Consider the following 16,578-nt stretch of genomic DNA (forward strand, 5'->3'; position numbering starts at 1 on the left):
TAAACAATAAAAATTTAAAATTCCTTTAAATATAGTGTCTGGGGGTCCCCTTAGCCTGTCTGTAAAGTGGTGCATCTGTACCGTGTACAGAACCTGCTGCAGCAAAACTGACATTCATAAAGAAGAAAAAAAATGACATTTAAATTGCTGGCAATAGAATTTTTTTTTTAACCACTTGCTTACTGGGCACTTAAACCCCCCTCCTGCCCAGACCAATTTTCAGCTTTCAGCGCTGATGCACTTTGAATGACAATTGCGCGGTCATACAACACTGTACCCAAATGAAATTTTTATCATTTTTTTCCCACAAATAGAGCTTTCTTTTGGTGGTATTTAGTTACAGCTCGGAGTTTTATTTTTTGCTAAACAAACAAAAAAAGATGCAAAAAAAAAATCATGTTTCATAGTTTGTTATAAAATTTTGCAAACAGGTCATTTTTCTCCATCATTGAAATGCGCTGATGAGGCGGCACTGGTGGGCACTGATAGGCTGCACTGGTGGGCACAGATACGGCAGTACTGATGGGCACAGATAAGGCGGCACTGATGGGCAAAGATGGGCACAGATAAGGTGGCACTGATTGGTGGCAGGGATGGGTGGCACTAAGGGGCACTGATAGGTACCACTGATAGATGGGACTGATGGGCACTGATAGGTGGCTCTGATAGGTGGCACTGATGGGCACTGATGGGCACTGGTAGTTGACACTGATGGGCACGGATATGTGGCACTGGGGTGCAGCACTATTGTTGAGGCAGATTGTGGGCACTGATAGGTGGCACTATGGGCACTGATGGGGGACACTTTTTTATTATTTAGGTGGCACTGGCAGGGGGCAGGTGGGCACTGATAAGCTGGCCATGATCGGGACTGATGTCCCGATCACGGCCGCCGGTGATCGGCTTTTTTTTTTTCTCCTCGCGCTGTCAGCGCGAGGAGGAAAAATAGCCGATTACTGGCTCTGTTGTGTCACATGACCAGCTATCATTGGCTGACAGCTGATCACGTGGTAAGGGGTCAGGATCGACCCCTTGCTCCGATCCGTGTTCAGGCGAGTCTCTTAGACTCGCTGATCACAGAGCACGCCGCACACGCCCCTCAGGGGGCGCGCAGGCCACTCGTGCACGGGACAACGTCAATAGACGTAGTCCCGGCAAAGCAGGTCTGCGCTGTAGCCGTCATTCGGCTATAGCGCGGATCTCTAGTGGTTAAACCACCCCCCCCCCATGTTGAGGGCATGTGGCCTGGTATGGTTCGATCAATAAAGACATCCAATAATGTAACAATCAATCAAGTGTCCAATGATGTATCCATCAATCAAGTCGTCCCAATTTTTTATCTGTCAATTAAGTCATCCACCAATGTATCCATCAATCATGTTTTCCACCATTGTATCCATCAAACAAGTCTTCCATCAATATATCCGTCAATCAAGACATCTAATAATGTAACCATTAATCAAGCATTCAATGATGTAGGCATAAATCAAGTCATCCAACAATGTATCCATCAATCAAGTCATCTTAAGATTTATCTTTCAATCAAGTCATCCACCAATGTATCGATCAATCAAGTCGTCCATCCATGTATCCATCAATCAAGACATCATCAATCAAGCGTCCAATGATGTAGCCATCACTCATGTCGTCCACCAGTGTATCGATCAATCAAGTCCTCCAACAATATATCCATTATTCTACTCATTCACAAATGTATCCATCAATCAAGTGTTCCAACAATGTATCCATCAATGAAGGTGCCCAAGGATGTGTCCATCAATCAAGTTATCCAACGATGTATCTATCAATCAAGATGTCCAACAATGTATCTATCAATCAAGTTGTCCATCAATGTATCCATAAATCAAGTCATCCAATGATGTAACCATCAATCAAGTTATCCAATGATGTAACCATCAATCAAGTCATCCAATGATGTAACCATCAATCAAGTCGCCCAATGATGTAACCATAACTCAAGTTGTCCACCAATGTATCCATCAATCAAGTTGTCCAAAAACGTATCCATCAATCAATTCATCCAACGATGTATCCAGCAATCAAGATGCTCAGTGATGTAACGATCAATGAAGTCATCCAATGATTTATTCATCAATCAAGTCCTCCAATGATGTATTCATCAATCAAGTCACCCAACGATGTATTCATCAATCAAGTCATCCAGGAATGTATTCATCAATCAAGTCATCCAATGATGTATTCATCAATCAAGTCACCCAACGATGTACAGTGGTGTGAAAAAGTGTTTGCCCCCTTCCTCATTTCCTGTTCCTTTGCATGTTTGTCACACTTAAGTGTTTCGGAACATCAAACCAATTTAAACAATAGTCAAGGACAACACAAGTAAACACAAAATGCAATTTGTAAATGAAGGTGTTTATTATTAAAGGTGAAAAAAAATCCAAACCATCATGGCCCTGTGTGAAAAAGTGATTGCCCCCCTTGTTAAAACATACTATAACTGTGGTTGTCCACACCTGAGTTCAATTTCTCTAGCCCCACCCAGGCCTGATTATTGTCACACCTGTTCACAATCAAGGCATCACTTAAATAGGAGCTGCTTGACACAGTAAGGTCCACCAGAAGATCCTTAAAAGCTACACATCATGCCGAGACCCAAAGAAATTCAGGAACAATTGAGAAAGAAAGTAATTGAGATCTATCAGTCTGGAAAGGGTTATAAAGCCATTTCCAAAGCTTTGGGAATCCAGCGAACCACAGTGAGAGCCATTATCCACAAATGGCGAAGACATGGAACAGTGGTGAACCTTCCCAGGAGTGGCCGGCCGCCCAAAATTACCCCAAGAGCGCAGCGACGACTCATCCAAGAGGTCACAAAAGACCCCACAACAACGTCCAAGGAACTGCAGGCCTCACTTGCCTCAGTTAAGGTCAGCGTTCATGCCTCCACCATCAGGAAAAGACTGGGCAAAAATGGCCTGCATGGCAGAGTTCCAAGGAGAAAACCACTGCTGAGCAAAAAGAACATCAAAGCTCGTCTCAATTTCTCCACAACACATCTTGATGATCCCCAAGACTTTTGGGACAACATTCTGTGGACCGATGAGACAAAAGTGGAACTCTTTGGAAGGTGTGTGTCCAAGTATATCTGGTGTAGAAGGAACACTGCATTTCATAAAAAGAACATTATACCAACAGTAAAATATGGTGGTGGTAGTGTGATGGTCTGGGGCTGTTTTGCTGCTTCAGGACCTGGAAGACTTGCCGTGATAAAAGGAACTATGAATTCTGCTGTCTACCAAGAGATCCTGAAGGAGAATGTCCGACCATCTGTTCGTGTACTCAAGCTGAAACGAACTTGGGTTCTGCAGCAGGACAATGATCCTAAACACACCAGCAAGTCCACCACCGAATGGCTGAAGAAAAACAAAATGAAGACTTTGGAGTGGCCTAGCCAAAGTCCTGACCTGAATCCTATTGAGATGTTGTGGTATGACCTTAAAAAGGCCGTTCATGCTCGAAAACCCTCTAATGTAACTGAATTAGGACAATTCTGCAAAGATGAGTGGGCCAAAATTCCTCCAGGACGCTGTAAAAGCCTCATTGCACGTTATCGCAAACGCTTGTTTGCAGTTGTTGCTGCTAAGGGTGGCCCAACCAGTTATTAGGTTTAGGGGGCAATCACTTTTTCACACAGGGCCATGATGGTTTGGATTTTTTTTTCACCTTTAATAATAAACACCTTCATTTACAAATTGCATTTTGTGTTTACTTGTGTTGTCCTTGACTATTGTTTAAATTGGTTTGATGTTCCGAAACACTTAAGTGTGACAAACATGCAAAGGAACAGGAAATGAGGAAGGGGGCAAACACTTTTTCACACCACTGTATTCATCAATCAAGTCCTCCAATGATGTACCGATTAATCAAGTCATCCAATGATGTATCCATCAATCAAGTCCTCCAATGATGTATTCATCAATCAAGTCACCCAACGATGTATTCATCAATCAAGTCATCCAATGATGTACCGATTAATCAAGTCATCCAATGATGTATTCATCAATCAAGTCACCCAACGATGTATTCATCAATCAAGTCACCCAACGATGTATTCATCAATCAAATCACCCAACGATGTATTCATCAATCAAGTCCTCCAATGATGTACCCATTAATCAAGTCATCCAATGATGTATCCATCAATCAAGTCATCCAATGATGTAACCATCCATCAAGTCATCCAATGATGTACCCATTAATCAAGTCACCCAAACATGTATTCATCAATCAAGTCACCCAATGATGTATCCATCAATAAAGTCCTCCAATGATGTATCCATCAATCAAGTCACCCAACGATGTACCCATTAATCAAGTCATCCAATGACTAAGTTGTCCAATGATATAATCATCAAGCACATGGTCCAATGATGTATCTTTCAATCAAGTCATCCAACAATATAGTCCACATTATACACGGTGACCTGTCAGCTGATGACCTGTACATGCCACACTCCTGCCACGAAATGATAGATTCTCGGCTGGGATCTGTTATTTAGTGGCAGGAGTTGCAGCGTGTACGGCCCATTTGATAGTGTTTGGATTGAGGTTTGGTGTTTTATCTAGTCACTGACTAGCGATTGTGTGATGTTCACCAAATGATGTGGTACCCAGCTATTGCACAGCGCATGCCGCAGGATAGCAGAGACCTTAGATCTGTGTGACGTTTTATTCGTGTAAGAAGTGTTTTCATAGTCAGGAAATGGTGAGAACGGGGGAAGGGGACTTTCGTTTCTACAGAAACCTTCATCCTCCTCTGCAGAGGCATCTGTACGTGATCTGTGCTCATTGTCTCTCTTGTATCTCACTGACATCGCCATGAATCCCGGATTTTATCTGTCCCTCCTATACTTCCTCAACAGCGCTGTTGGTAAGTCAGACCTTTTCTTTCTTTTTTTTTTTTTTAGCGGTTATCCATTTCAATACCGGTGCACTTTCTCCCCTCTTTCTGCCCAGGACATTTTTTAAGTGCTGTCGCACTTTGAATGACAATTGCGCGGTCGTGCGACGTGGCACCCAAACAAAATTGACGTATTTTTTTCCCCACAAATAGAGCTTTCTTTTGGTGGTATTTGATCACTGGCGGGGTTTTTATTTTTTGCTAAACAAACTAAAAATACTGAAATTTGGGGGGAAAAAAACATTTTTCTATGTTTCTGTTATAAAATTATGTTTTCTCCTTCACTGATGAGGTGCATTGATACATGGGCACTGATGGGCACTGATGAGGAGGCACTGATATCTAGAATTGATGGGCACTGATAGGCAGCACTGATATACAGCACTTATTGGCACTGATGGACACTGATAGGTGACACTTATGGGCACTAATAGCTGGCACTGGTAGGCGGCACTGATGGGAACTGGAAGATGGCACTGGATAGGCAGCACTGATGAGGAGATACTGACAGGCTTTGCTGATGGGCATCTCAAGGGCACTGACAGGCATTACTGATGGGGCACTAATTGGCACATTTATGGGCACTGATTGGCACATTTATAGGCGGCACTGATGGAAACTGGAAGATGGCACTGGATAGGCAGCAATGATGAGGAGGTACTAACAGGCATTGTTGATGGGCATCTCAAGGGCACTGACAGGCATTACTGATGGGGCACTGATTGGCACATTTATGGGCACTGATTGGCACTGATAGACGGCACTGATGGAAACTGGAGGATGGCACTGGATAGGCAGCACTGATGAGGAGGTACTGACAGGCATTGCTGATGGGCATCTTAAGGGCACTGACAGGCATTACTGATGGGGCACTGATTGGCACATTTATGGGCACTGATTGGCACTGATGGACACTGATAGGTGGCACTTATGGGCACTAATAGGTGGCACTGATAAGCGGCACTGATGGGAACTGGAAGATGGCACTGGATAGGCAGCACTGATGAGGAGGTACTAACAGGCATTGTTGATGGGCATCTCAAGGGCACTGACAGGCATTACTGATGGGGCACTGATTGGCACATTTATGGGCACTGATTGGCACTGATAGGCGGCACTGATGGAAACTGGAGGATGGCACTGGATAGGCAGGACTGATGAGGAGGTACTGACAGGCATTGTTGATGGGCATCTTAAGGGTACTGACAGGCATTACTGATGGAGCACTGATTGCCACATTTCTAGGCGGCACTGATGGGAAATGGAAGATGGCACTGTATAGGCAGCACTGATGAGGAGGTACTGACAGGCATTGTTGATGGGCATCTCAAGGGCACTGACAGGCATTACTGATGGGGCACTGATTGGCACATTTATGGGCACTGATTGGCACTGATAAGCGGCACTGGAAGATGGCTCTGGATAGGCAGCATTGATGAGGAGGTACTGACAGGCATTTCTGATGGGCATCTCAATGACACTGACAGGCATTACTGATGGGGCACTGATTGTCACATTTATGGGAACTGATTGGCAAATTTTTTGGGCACTGACAGGCCTTTCTAATGAGACAAATACTGGCAGCTGATGGGCACTGATTGGCAGCTGATGGGCACCTCTTATGGGGGCTGCGCTGATAATCAATGTGCTGATTATTTTTTATATTTTATTCATTATTATTATTTTTATTTTTTTCTTCACACACTTTTTTTTTTCTATCTCTCCAAGGACATAGAATGATACAATGTATCTCTCTAACTACCAAAGATCTCCCCTGGGTGTAATTGCCATCACCCCTTGTAAATCATGACAACGTGTGTCCTCGTTTTTTGGGGATTTTTAGGGCAATTCAGACATTATTAAAAAATATATATTTTTTTTATTTCATCACATTCAAAGATAAAATATAAAATTTTTTTTTTTAAAAGATCACAACATTTTTTTTAGCATATAGCAGAGTATTTTCAAACAATTAGGTACGGTGGAATCCACATAAACAAGTAGCTGGGGAACAGCAATTTAATGCATCTAAAATATACGGAATTTGAATGCATCCCAATATACCTAATTGTTTGAAAATACTCTGCTATATGCTAAAAAAAAAATCATGTGATCTTTTAAAGATTGCTTTTTTGTTTTTATATTTCGTCTTTGAATGTGATAAAATAAAAATATATATATATTTTTAATAAAAAAAGTATATCTTTAAAAAAAAAAAAATGTGATCTTTAAAATTTCACTTTTTGTTTTTACATTTTGTCTTTTAATGTGCTGAAATAAAAAATATATCTTTTTAATAAAAAAGTATGTCTTTTTAATAAAAAAGTATATCTTTAAAAAAAAAGTGATCTTTAAAAATTCGCTTTTTGTTTTTACATTTTGTCTTTTAATGTGATGAAATAAAAAATATATCTTTTTAATAAAAAAGTATATCTTTAAAAAAAAAAAAAAAGTGATCTTTAAAAATTCGCTTTTTGTTTTTATATTTTGTCTTTTAATGTGATGATATAAAAAATATACCTTTTTAAATAATGTCTGAATTGCCTTAAAAATCCCCAGAAAATGAAGACACCTGTTGCCACTAGACATGTGCAATTTGTTTAGTTCCGAATTTGTTTTTTTAACGAGTTTCGACAAATTTGTTAATTTGGAAATATCCGAATTAACGAAAACCGGTTTAATGATTTTTTGAATAATTCGTAAATTTGAATATTAGAAAATTCTCAAAAATTCGGATCGTAAATTTGAATATTAGAAAATCAGTAAATTTGAAAATTCGGGAATAAGAAATTCTAAAATCCAAAAATTCTAAAATCTGAAATAATAACTAACTAATAATAACTTAACTATTACTAACTATTATAGGTGTTGGAATTTCCTTTCAAAATTTTCTTTCTTATTTTTGGATTTTCACTGACTCAATTAACCTACCTGAACGCGGAATATGCCCAACTAGATTCACCTTTCACCTGTGGATTGCTATTGGTCCACTGACCGCAATCCCACAGGAATTCAACTGACCTAGAAACACCTAACCAATGGACACCATCGTGCATCCAACCCATAACAGCACACGACTATCTCGAAAAAGGAAGCATGACCAGTAAGCCTACCCTCACCCCCTATTATCGCCAATGCTCCCTAAAACGTTTACCCTTGACCAATATCGATGTAGTGAAAATACCCCAAGAAGCACGAGGGCTCACAGCTACCCTGACGTGACGCTCAAGTACACTGTCAAGATAGGCAAACTCCAGTACGCTAAGCGAATAGGGTAACCGCGATGATTACATAACTACCCAGCCGCTTTCAGGGCTAAGTGTCCACGTTGTTCATCTTTTGCTGTTTCTTTTTGAGTCATTATTGTTTCACCCTACTGAAAAACAATGTACTATTCCCAATAATATCTCTGGTGACTTATAACATTGTACTACAATTGAAACATGTTACAAATGTATTCCTATTGTACATTATATCTTTTTTATACAGTAAACTTTGATTTTGGAAAAAAAAAAAATCTCCAACATTGAGAGATAAACTGTTCAAAAATGTGATTGATCCCCCAAAGCAGAAACAGTTGATATTTTTTTTTAATGGTCAGGGGATTTACACATGTGGGCGTGGTCATAGACGTAACAGAATTAGGAACAACAATAAAAAGGGAAGTTGTTTTATGGGTTCCGTCATAGGTAGAGAGTATAATATTAAAGATTTTATCTCCTGTGACACGGGAGGGTGGTCTATGCACTTGAGTGCCCATGTGGGTTCCAATATTTAGGTAGCACCAAAAGAACATTAGTAGGGATTATCCTAAACACCATCTGTCCAAGCAACAGTCTCTCTTCTTTTGTATTAAAGGTATAATATAGGGTGGATATAGGAAACAATGAAGACAGACACAGTTTTTGTTTCAACGTTTAACATCCAAGTGAAAGATATAACATCAACATGTCAGGAAAGAAAAAAAAAAAATCAAAAACAGAATTACTGAGTTGGAAAAAAGATCACCCCCCCCCCCCTTATGTCAGTATTTTGTTGGGCCTCATTTTGCTTTAATTCCAGTCTTCGGTCTGCCTCCTCTGTGCAGTTGGTTTTGCCGAGAGTGGCCCCGATCCTCCTCTTCTAGGGTCTTCTGGGTCCCTCAGCGGCGCTCCTTGTTCCTCCTCTTCTCGAGTGCCTTGTTGGAGAGCCGCTCACCCAGGGGGCACTCATGCGGGCGTGCTCCCGAGTCCTGCTGCTGCGTCTATTGGCACTCTTCTTTTGGAATAAAGGTATTATATACAGTGGATATAGGAAGCAATGAAGACAGACACAGTTTTTGTTTTATCGAGCTGTATTTACTAAGTTCAACGTTTAACATCCAAGTGAAAGATATAACATCAACGTGTCAGGAAAGAAAAAAAAAAATCAAAAACAGAATTATTGAGTTGGAAAAAAGATCACCCCCCCCCCTTATGTCAGTATTTTGTTGGACCTCATTTTGCTTTAATTCCAGTCTTCGGTCTGCCTCCTCTGTGCAGTTGGTTTTGCCGAGAGTGGCCCCGATCCTCATCTTCAAGGGTCTTCTGGGTCCCTCGGCGGCATTCCTTGTTCCTCCTCTTCTCGAGTGCCTTGTTGGAGAGCCGCTCACCCAGGGGGCACTCACGCGGGCGCTCCCGAGTCCTGCTGCTGCGTCTATTGACTTGTCCCCGCCCCCGGCTCCCGTGTCACTGGATTTGATTGACAGGAGCCGGAGAAAGTGGCTTCACTGCAATCAATATATCCAATCTATCCAATCAGGACCTGAGACAGCGGCTGGAGCTGCTGTGCCCGTCCCTGTTATGGGAAAGATCGGGGTCAGGTAAGAAAAAGGGGAGCTCTAGGGGGCTGCTGCATTACAGGATGTTTTTTTACCTTAGTGCATAGTATGCATTAAGCTAAAAAACCTTGAGGGTTTACAACCCCTTTAAGTTCAGTTACATTTGAGGTCAGAAGTGGCGGTCCGTCCATAAGGGGCACAGGGACGCAGCCCGCCTAATGTGCCTGGCTCCTAATCTACATGCCAGGCGCCAAATTTCAATATTTTTTTTTTTTAGAAGCACATGATTAGAGCCTGAGACTGTAATTGGCTTCAAAAAAGGGTGAGCCCACCCAGTTATCTGGCGAATAGCGAATTAATCTACACTATTGTCTTTCTGATTCTCCTCCCGGCCAATCAGGAAGCGGGTCCTGAGACCCGTCACCTAATTTGCAGAGAGGGAAAGCGATCCTATTGACTGCTGAGGAAGGGGAGGGAGGAGAGGCAGGGGAATCTGCCATGACACAGAGGAGAAGTAGGAGATGCAGGGTGAAGCCGCTGCCTGCTGCCCATCGTTCGTGACTTAGATGGGGTAAGTGTGGGGCTGGTGACCGACTGGGGGTGTGGCAGTTGGGGAAAAAAAATAAAAATATATATATATGTATCCCCAGCCACCACTGGAATTCAGTAGTAAATAAAGCAGATTTCAGAGATCAGCAGTAAATAAAACAGGGCTCAGAGGTCAGTAGTAAATAACGCAGGGTTCAGAGGTCAGTAGTAAATAATGCAGGGTTCAGAGGTCAGCAGTAAATAACACAGGGTTCAGAGGTCGGTAGTAAATAACAGCGTTCAGAGGTCAGTAGTAAATAATGCAGGGTTCAGAGGTCAGTAGTAAATAACACAGCGTTCAGAGGTCAGTAGTAAATAATGCAGGGTTCAGAGGTCAGTAGTAAATAATGCAGGGTTCATAGGTCAGTAGTAAATTAGGCAGGGTCCAGAGGTCAGTAGAAAATAATGCAGGGTCCAGAGGTCAGTAGTAAATAACGCAGGGTTCAGAGGTCAGTAAAAAATAACGCAGTGTTCAGAGGTCAGTAGTAAATAAAGCAGGGTTCAGAGGTCAGTAGTAAATAGTGCAGGGTTCAGAGGTGAGTAGTAAATAACGCAGGGTTCAGAGGTCAGTAGTAAATAACGCAGGGTTCAGAAGTGAGTAGTAAATAACGCAGGGTTCAGAGGTCAGTAGTAAATAACGCAGGGTTCAGAAGTGAGTAGTAAATAACGCAGGGTTCAGAGGTCAGTAGTAAATAACGCAGGGTTCAGAAGTGAGTAGTAAATAACGCAGGGTTCAGAGGTGAGTAGTAAATAATGCAGGGTTCAGAGGTCAGTAGTAAATAATGCAGGGTTCAAAGGTCAGTAGAAAATAATGCAGGGTTCAGAGGTCAGTAGAAAATAATGCAGGGTTCAGAGGTCAGTAATAAATAACACAGGGTTCAGAGGTCAGTAGTAAATAATGCAGGGTTCAGAGGTCAGTAGTAAATAACACAGTAGTAAATAATGCAGGGTTCAGAGGTCAGTAATAAATAACACAGGGTTCAGAGGTCAGTAGTAAATAATGCAGGGTTCAGAGGTCAGTAGTAAATAACACAGTAGTAAATAACGCAAGGTTCCGAGTTCGGTAGTAACGTAGTGTGTCGGGTTTAGTAATAAATAATGCAAAGTTCAGGGACCAGTAGTAAGTAACTCAGAGGTCAGTAGTACCTGCAGGATTTAGGGGTAAATAACAGAATTCATGTCTGTAGTTTCAGTGAGTATACCAAGCAACCAGTTGCTGGCGCCTACACTAAAAAATTAGTCAATTTCCACCTGGCTCCCTTTAAAGTCACCTTACTAATCACCTTCTTCACTTTCACACTCGATTTGCTTCTTTTCTTTTGTAGCAAAACAAGGTAGTGTTACATCATCAGTGAGTCATAACAATAAGAAAGGCTCGGAGTAAGTAAATGGGTCGGGGGCTTTAGGAAGGATGTGGTTACTGCTCTTGATTTGGAGATGTTGTTTTTGAGCTGTGCAGTTGGAAAGAATTAGACTTTTCACCATGAAACAATGTGTATTACTTGTCTACTTTCCTCAAGTAGTGGTACTCCCCGTAGGGGCAGCTGGTAGTTGTAGTCCATCTGGCAACCTGCCCAGCCAGGCACACGATCTTCAGTCACTCTCAGACAGAAAACAGTCCATGCACTTTGTTTTTTTGCATTTTATTGAGGAGGTTCAACTTGGATTGGGATAGGGTAGTCATGAGATGCCCAACTGAATGCAGAAAATGTTATGGATCGAGTAACTATATACAGGTCCTGTATATATTCTTCCAGCACAAACTCGCCCCTCTCCAGCACTTTACTTGACTCTTGAATAAGGATGAGCTGAACACCCCCCAGTTCGGTTCGCACCAGAACCTGCGAACAGACCTAAACTTCGTGTGAACTTTAGAACCCTATTAAAGTCTATGGGACTCGAACGTTCACAATCTAAAGTGCTAATTTTAAAGGTTAATATGCAAGTTACTGTCCTAAAAAGTGTTTGGGGACCCGGGTCCTGCCCCAGGGGACATGGATCAATGCAAAAAAAAGTTTTAAAAACTGCAGTTTTTTCAGGAGCAGTGATTTTAATAATGATTAAAGTGAAACAATAAAAGTGTAATATTCCTTTAAATTTCGTACCTGGGGGGTGTCTGTAGTATGCCTGTGAAGGGGCGCATGTTTCCCGTGCTTAGAACTGTCCCTGCACAAAGTGTCATTTCTGCAGGAAAAAAGTCATTTAAAATCACTTTGAATTGTCAGCTCCCCGTAATACAGAGAACACTCAACGAGTGTTCTCTGTATTACGGAGCCGACAATTCATTCATTGATAAAAAAAAAAAAGCGTGGGGGTTCCCCTAAATTCAATTACCAGGCCCTTCAGGTCTGGTATGGATATTAAGGGGAAACCCGCATCAAATTAAAAAAAAAATTGACGTGGGGGTCCCCATAAAAATCCATACCAGACCCTTTATCCGAGCACGCAACCTGGCAGGCCACAGGAAAAGATGGGGGGGGGACGAGAGAGCACCCCCCCTCCTGAACCATACCAGGCCATATGCCCTCAACATTGGGAGGATGCTTTGGGGGTCTGTGACCCCTCAAAGCACCATGTCCCCATGTTGATGGGGACAAGGGCCTCATCCCCACAACCCTGGCCGGTGGTTGTGAGGGTCTGCGGGCGGGGGGCTTATCAGAATCTGGAAGCCCCCTTTAACAAGGGGTCCCCCGATCCCGGCCCCCACCTGTTTGAAATGGTAAGGGGGTTCAAAAGTTACCCCTATCATTTCACAAAGAAAGTGTAAAAATGGTTAAATAAGACAAACACACTTTTGAAAAATTCCTTTATTAAAAATAAAAAAAATAAAAAAAAAAGATTCCAGCGGTGGTAATCCACTCTTGCTATCCAGCGACGGATCTGCGGGGTCCAACGATGGCTGATCTTATCCAGTGACGGGTGATTTTCAGTCCAGCGCTGTCCATACACGCATCCGTCTTTTGTCTCCACTGCAGAGACACTGCAGGGATCCCAGCGCTGACGCTTCTTATATTAGGAGGGCGGGGCCACCCATCACCTGTCCCCACCCCCTCTGATGCTGGTGAGGGAAGCCATGGGGTTCCCCAGTGACGTATGGGTGACCCCGCCCCCCTCTGATGTAACGCAGAAACCTGACCTCTGTGTGTGACACTGAGGCGACGTCGTATGACAGCGCCTCAGAACAAGAGGGGCTCGCGCTCGCCGTCATTTTACAATAGCGCGGACAGGAGGTAGTTAATAATGTTATAAAGGAATATATACTCACAAAAAAATTCAAAGATAAAAGCATATCAGAGTCCAAAGTATAGACAAAGCAATCTGGTCATGGAGACCGGTCCCAGCAAGCCGGGGGACCTTCCAGTTGGCTGACGTGTTTTGAAGGGAGATTCCTTCTTCCTCAGAGCCAGTCTGATATGCTTTCACTTTTGAGTTGTTTGTGAATATATTTCCTTTATTACATTATGAAATATACTACTTGGGTAATGTGCAAGGCTGGTGCGCCCTCTCTTCTTTGTTTTGCAGTGTCTCTACCGGGTTCTCCTCCGACCCTCAGGGTGCAGCAAAGCCTGTGCTTGCATTGAAAATATCTAGGGACTGTGATCCATCATGCATCATTGCATTACTTTTGAGAGCGGGAGATTGCTTCTTGTTGTTCTTTAAATTTTTCCTGACACCAAGAGGTAATATGGTGATGGATAGGGAGCTCCAGCACACAGCCTGTGATTGAAAGCTTCCGTTATGTACCTATGTGAAGGGGATGCGTCTCTTGTCTCCAGTCAGCTCTTAGCTCTCCTAACTCCTCACATAAGCTCCTCGTAGTGATGGATCTCCTCATACAAGGTCTGATGGCATGAATTGATCTCCTGGTAAAGGATATGACAGCTCCGGATCTCTTGGACCAGGGACTGAAAGTTTGATGTCCTGGTTTTGGTTTTGATGACAGTGGCAGATCTTCTGGCATACAATATGATGTATATTTTAGATCTCCTGGAATAGGGTCTGAAGACAGAAGGGAATTGCCTAGTAAACAGTATGATGGCAGTGGCAACTCTCTTGGTACGGGGTATTATGACAAGGTCTGATAACAGTAGTAGTGATATTTGTCTGGGTCTGATGACAATTGTTGATCTCCTGGTATGGGATCTGATGACAATGGTAAATCCCTTGGTCCAGGGTCTGATGACGGTAGTGGATCACCTGCTACAGGGTCTGAAGACGGTAGTGGATCACCTGGTATAGGGTCTGATGACGGTAGTGAATCACCTGGTACAGGGTCTGATGACGGTAGTGGATCACCTGGTACAGGGTCGGATGATGGTAGTGGATCACCTGGTACAGGGTCTGAGGACGATAGTGGATCACCTGGTACAGGGTCTGATGACGGTAGTGGATCACCTGGTACAGGGTCGGATGATGGTAGTGGATCACCTGGTACAGGGTCTGAGGACGATAGTGGATCACCTGGTACAGGGTCTGATGACAGTAGTGGATCACCTGGTACAGGGTCTAATGACGGTAGTGGATCACCTGGTATAGGGTCTGATAATGGTAGTGCATCACCTGGTACAGGGTCTGATGATGGTAATGGATCACCTGGTACAGGGTCTGATGATGGTAGTGGATCACCTGGTACAGGGTCTGATAACGGTAGTGCATCACCTGGTACAGGGTCTGATAATGGTAGTGCATCACCTGGTACAGGGTCTGATAACGGTAGTGGATCACCTGGTACAGGGTCTGATGATGGTAGTGGATCACCTGGTACAGGGTCTGATGACGGTAGTGGATCACCTAGTACAGGGTCTGATGACGGTAGTGGATCACCTGGTACAGGGTCTGATGACGGTAGTGGATCACCTGGTACAGGGTCTGATGACGGTAGTGGATCACCTGGTACAGGGTCTGATGACGATAGTAGATCACCTGGTACAGGGTCTAAGGACGATAGTGGATCACCTGGTACAGGGTCTGATGACGGCAGTGGATCACCTGGTACAGGGTCTGATGACGATAGTGGATCACCTGGTACCGGGTCTGATGACGGTAGTGGATCACCTGGTACCGGGTCTGATGACGGTAGTGGATCACCTGGTACAGGGTCTGAAGACAGTGGTGGATCTCTTGGTAGAGTCTGACAACAATAATTGATCATAGGTTCCGATTACAGCAGTGGATCTTTTGGTATAGGCCCGAAAACAGTGGCAGGTGACCAGGTATAGAGTAACATGACAAAGGTTTGTAGCACTGACTACCAGGAGCTGCTGGTTTTGTTGGGCTTACCATTACCTTCTTGACCTCGCCTCCGTCTAGGGGGTTCCCGTGGCAGATGGCCCAAAGAATGGTAGAAATTGACACTGGATCCTCTTTTGGGTTATTTATTTCGGAAGACAACACAGTTTCTTAATAAAGGTAGAGAGTTAGAAAGGAAGTTCAGGTACTTTTGGAACTGTAAAATTCAGAGAATAACCGTTTCACAGCTGGATTCTCACAACCTCCGGATAGACCTCCTCTCACTAGGCCTAGCAGCTGGCAGGGTGTTAAGTAAAGCGAAGTCTCTGCCGCAGACTTGAATGTAAAACTGAGGAACGTAGATAAATTTAGGGAACTATGATACAGTACCAGTATCTTTCAACCGGTCTGGCAATACCGTATGAATATAGATCCACAAAGTGTCCTTCAACCGACCCTCCCGGCTCCTTCTGAGAAACCAGCCCTACGCATGGCCTTCTCCCGAAGAGTCCTCCCCTGAATGCTTCTCCAGTTGCTGGGCCTCTCCCTAGATGAGACGGCACCGGACCACCGTTGAATCATTATGGCCTCATACCCATTCAGGCCTGGCCCTGTAGTTGCTTTTGCCCCAGGCTATCCTGCCCAGAGACTCGAAATTGCATGGATCCGCCCCCCAGGCCAGGAGGGCCATGGGGGCTGGTCAGGAGGACCAGGACCAAACAGGCAGAAAATCTCTTCTGGACCGGAACCCAGAAGCACGTGATCCCAGAATGCACAGAAGGACAACCCTCCCACTGAGCTGGTTCCGAGACAAGGATGGCACTCAGTACACCCAACTAGACTGTGTTCTACCACTTGCTGGCGGTGACAGCGACACCTGCAGCCAAGGAGAACTCAGTGCAATCCAGCTAGACTGGTACAGAAACCATAATTTGGCACAATTAGTCCAAAAATCTCCTGGAGCGGGATATTAGGACTTTGGTTACACTACTGGTCAGATTTGTAGCTTGAAGCTTGT

The 16,578-nt window shown here is 43.6% G+C and overlaps 1 protein-coding gene across 1 annotated transcript in view; it reads left to right on the forward strand.

The window, feature by feature from the left end:
- The first annotated feature begins 4,746 nt into the window (after positions 1 to 4,746).
- LOC143975827 (uncharacterized) overlaps positions 4,747 to 16,578 on the forward strand; it is a 46,857-nt gene continuing 35,025 nt past the window's right edge. Inside the window, exon 1 of the mRNA XM_077478393.1 lies at positions 4,747 to 4,915. Coding sequence (XP_077334519.1) covers positions 4,864 to 4,915 — 52 coding nt within the window. The 5' untranslated portion in view covers positions 4,747 to 4,863. The remainder of the gene's footprint in view (positions 4,916 to 16,578) is intronic.

This window comes from Lithobates pipiens, unplaced genomic scaffold (genome assembly GCF_037356315.1).
Source record: "Lithobates pipiens isolate NorthernLeopardFrog02 unplaced genomic scaffold, aLitPip1_a1.2 Scaffold_13, whole genome shotgun sequence".
Lineage (NCBI taxonomy): Eukaryota > Metazoa > Chordata > Amphibia > Anura > Ranidae > Lithobates > Lithobates pipiens.